General features: G+C 44.7%; 1 protein-coding gene across 1 annotated transcript in view; it reads right to left on the bottom strand.

Annotated features, from left to right (window-relative positions):
* Window positions 1–4,393, bottom strand: part of Tiam2 (T cell lymphoma invasion and metastasis 2) — a 128,490-nt gene that overhangs the window by 6,720 nt on the left and 117,377 nt on the right. Inside the window, exons 19-21 of the mRNA XM_023712191.1 lie at window positions 3,756–3,864; window positions 1,540–1,773; window positions 1,393–1,448 (exon numbers count right to left, since the gene is read on the bottom strand). Coding sequence (XP_023567959.1) covers window positions 1,393–1,448; window positions 1,540–1,773; window positions 3,756–3,864 — 399 coding nt within the window. The remainder of the gene's footprint in view (window positions 1–1,392; window positions 1,449–1,539; window positions 1,774–3,755; window positions 3,865–4,393) is intronic.

Raw genomic sequence — 4,393 nt, 5'->3', positions numbered from 1 at the left:
CTGGCTGGCTCCTCCCTTGACCCGCTTTGCCTCCTGGACAGCTTTTCCTCCACTGTGCCTCTCTGCCATGGCGAGCTCCCCTGGGGTCAGGTGCCCATGGACTATACCCCTTAGCCAAAATAAGCCACAAGAATGAAGTGACTAAGAGCTTAAGATTCAAACCAGGACTCATCTGTTCCTCACCAACAGCAGCCACACGTAGCTCCTCACAGCCCATTGTGCCCCTGTGGTCACAAAGGACAACAAATTATCTTCCACCTCCAATTCCCTTTGAAATGAAGAAACTGTAAAGTAGCTAACACTCTGTCACCACTTCCTTCTTAGTATTATGTGCCTCTTTTATCTGCACAAATGACTTAATGACCTAACTGATCTCATTTTATAGAAGAGGAAAAGCTTTTGTAAAGAGGTGCAGAGTGTTTTGCGAGAGTTCCAGACAGAAGGGGCAGAGCAAGAATTCAATTCAAGTCACGCTGCCTCAAAATATCTGCTCTTGAATTCTGCTTCTCTGGAGTGACTTAGTAGAACTGGAACCACAATGATTTTTTTTTTTTTAAATTAGGATTTATAGATGTCTTTGAAAGCACAACTGCTTAGAAAAATCTTTGCATTTGTACTTCATGTTTATAGTTTATAAGAGGGACAAAATGATTCTGTCAAAGTCAGTAAGCAGAATTTCAGTTCACCTGAAAAATTCAGTTATTTTTACACTTTGCCCTCCATATTCAGTATTTGAGTCAGGAGGGTGGTTTGAAAGGGAGTTTTTAAACAGGCCTTAGAAAGATCACTATAATGCAAAATGATCTCATACTCTGCTTCAGTACTTATCATAATTTGATGACTTGTACAATTTAACTTTCATATAAAAAAGTTTGTCTTCATTGCTTCTAAGGCCCAAGGTATGTTTGTCATGGAAGAACATGTTTAATTTTCTCTTGTCTCATTGTTATTAATCAGTACATTAAGCTGTATAAATAAATGTTTGTCTCCACAGGAATGTTATGGATTGACTGGACCTCCCAGGTCCTCCCGTCCAAGGGAAGCATCTCCCTAATGGACGCCCTTCTCTCAAGCTGTGGGTCTGTGTTTTTGTTAAAGTGCACTGCAGGCCAGTAAGGTCAGACTTCACAGCTGATACCACAGCAGCACCTGCGACGGAAGCATAAGCCGACGCTGAGCCCTTCCTTTCAGAGCTGAGTTCTCAGAAAACCACAAGGTGGCGCCTTGTGCAGCCCATGTCAGTGCAGGTCAGCAACCACCACTGTGCAAGTGATAGAAAAAGAGGTCTGATTTTCAATTCAGATGGCACTGTTTACTAGCAGGACATCAGTTCATTTACCCAGCCCATTGAGCTTGGGTTAACTCTTAAGAAGGTAGCTTGAGTCACCCTACCAGAGGACGTTGGGACTTCCCACTGAGATCATTTTTACCAAAGGATACTATAGAATCTAATGGGATGGCCATATCAAGCTACTTTCACCTGTGAATGCCGTAACTGCAATGAGCGGTCACAGTAGCGACAAATGATTCAGAACACACCTGTACACAGGAGAACAAGTGTGCTCGTGGGCATGCAGGCCCATCCTAGCTTACCTGTCAGGTGGTAGTGCTCCTCGCTCTCATGGTCTGTGAGTGATACAAGCTCCTTCAGCAGCAGAGGGTACTTGAGCACTCTCTGAACTGGCTTGATAAGGTAAGACTCCAGGGTCGAGGAATGCTGCTTAGTGGGATTCCGGGCATCCAGAAAAGTCCTGAAAGCCTTATCGGTTTTAGCTACAAGTAATGAATAAAAGATCCTTAGAAGAGCACAGCTGTGTGTTATTATATTGTGTGTCATTTGTCTTAACAGTTGTTTTCAGCCACCCATTTCCATGGTCTTCCTAGTGCCACCCTTTAATAATTATCCAAGAACTTCAGTGGGCCCAGCACCCCGCTGTCGACCTGGGACTCAGCATCTAGATCTAATGAGTCCTGGGAATGAAGGGAGCTTATTAGGATACTAGAGAAGTACAGTCCACATGCCAGCGAGAACACCCAGCCCCATGTGGTAGTATCTGACTTTCATATATACTCACATACTATCAGGGGTGGCAAAAAAGTGAGTCTAAAACAGTCCTTAAAGCCAGAGATCAGTGTTAGGCAGACCCTTTGCCACACCCAACAAAGAGTCAGCACAGCAGAATGGCCAGTGCTTCTCCACTGGCCTCACTAGCACTGTTTGTGCTTATCTGGAATTGAAAAGCACTATCTTTCTTTCAAAATGAGGTAATACCTGAAGCCTTCTCTGCAGCTCCAAGCAGACTAAATTCTCACATGAGAACTGCAGCTCTTCTAGATGTGACATTAAAACCCTGCTGGCAGTGAGAACTGCCTTTCTTTCTGTTCAGTGCCTAATGGCCACAAAGGAGACACAGAAGAATCCAGGTCCATTTAGTGTTGGTGCCAGGGGCTGGGGAGACAGAATAAGTGCTCACCTGGCAAGCACAAGGGCCTGAGTTCAATCCCCAGTTCCGCAAAAAAAAAAATCTGAAACTGTTGAACAGTAGTGTAGGTGCCAGCAAACACACCAGCTGCCACTTTGGACTCAACCAGTTCACACTAATTGACCAGCTGTTTAGCGAGCAACCAGTCTGAGTGAAGATAATTTGAAGTTATGTGTCAAGAGCAAAATCTGTAGCATCCAGGACAGTGACAGCCGGCACACAGCAGGCTGCAACATGTGTGCCATAGGTTTGCTACCACAGATGTAGGAGATTCAGTACCATTTTATTTATTTTTACATCATTTTATTTATTTATTTATTTGGTACACAGTCTCGCTGCGCAGCTTATACTACTAATGATGTTTTCTCAGCCTCCCCAGTGCTGGGATTACAGGCCTGCGCCACCATACCCAGTTTTTTGGACAGACCTGGGCCTTTGGCCTTGCCAGGCAGGCGCTTAGACTACCAAGCTGTCTCTCCAGCCCATACGGTACCCTTTCAGAATATACCTGCCTAACCAAGTGAGTAATGAAATGATCCTTCATCTCATGACAAAAGAGGAATAAAGTATGCTCTCGCTGACTGTCTATGTGAGACAAAATGCCAGTGGAGTTAGACTTCTGTCTAAAGTGGCTACAGAAGATGGATTTTGCCTGGGTCTTACTAATCACAAGCATCCCACAGCTCCATTTTTTTGTAGATGGAGCTTCAAAGTAAATGAAACTGCCTTTAAACCAAATGGCAAAGCCACCTCTGTTGGAATGGTTAGACACTGCGTGTCAGGAAACATCTCCAGCCCTCCACAACAGTGGAAGAAGGACTCCTGAGAAGGGACCTCTGAAGAGGCAAGTCCTTCCTAAATCCACCGAAGAGACTTTAAGTTTGGCTAACCTTCTTGGGAATTTGATGGTGGTAGTTTGTCGTAGTTTCTGGGATTTAAGAACAGAATTGACAAAATGAGAACAGAAGATGGTATCACCTGTTTCTCTCCACTGCACACAGGGATTGCGGTTAGGTTTTAGAGAATGGAGTGAGTGAGAAAAAGCTCAAGTGCAGTGTCATGGCAGGATGATGCACGATGCTCTGAAGGACACTGTTCTCTGCTACCAGCGAACTGGAATAAACTGAAAATGTTCCCTTTAACTTGTCACTTCCGAGGTCAAGAAATGGAGCATAATCCACTAAAATTGCACCTACCCATACTGTTAAATATGGATTGCCCTTTATTAACAAGTAATACAAAAAGCACAACTACGAATGTTAAGCAACTCACCTCGCTCAAGAACCTTCTGTACTTTAATATGATTAGCACAGAATCCACTGTAGAGTTTAAAGTGGTCCGCATAATAGAGGAATGAGCCACCAAGGGAAAATAGCAACTTCTAGAACAGAATTAGAAAAGGTCAAATCAGACACAGTGTGCTCACTGTGTGAACCTGGTCCGCGGCCCCTCCTGTCAGATGCCACAGCAGCAATACTTTAGGGGTTGTGAAGTAAGCCCAAGACCATTGCAGCAGCCTGTGCCTCCCTCCAGTGGACCTTCAGCTTGATGGAAAAATTTCTTGGCAGCACAGCCTTCTGACCTGGTGTTCAGCCACAGGACAAAAAGTGCTAAGACACATACATCTGGCAGGGTGGGCTACAGACACCCAAGAGTGAACTATTAGACCCAAACTTGGGAAGAATGGTGCTCTTCATAAACTTCCTGGCCCTCTTTCCACTGCTTTCTGCCTTGTCGCTGGAGGGACTTCCTGTCAGCCATGGCACTAACTCAGCCACCTCCCAAAAGAGAACTTAGGCAGAACATCTGAAACCTATGCTCTGCCCTAGATCCCCAGATGTGAGGAAGGTGCTGTTGCTTCAGAAGTTATTGGCCTACACATTCTTCCAGAAAGGTAAATGAAAAAGTAC

The sequence above is a fragment of the Octodon degus genome, unplaced genomic scaffold (genome assembly GCF_000260255.1).
Source record: "Octodon degus isolate 3935 unplaced genomic scaffold, OctDeg1.0 scaffold00024, whole genome shotgun sequence".
Lineage (NCBI taxonomy): Eukaryota > Metazoa > Chordata > Mammalia > Rodentia > Octodontidae > Octodon > Octodon degus.
The sequence above is the reverse complement of the archived record's forward strand: the minus strand, read 5'-3'. Positions and strand labels throughout refer to the sequence as shown.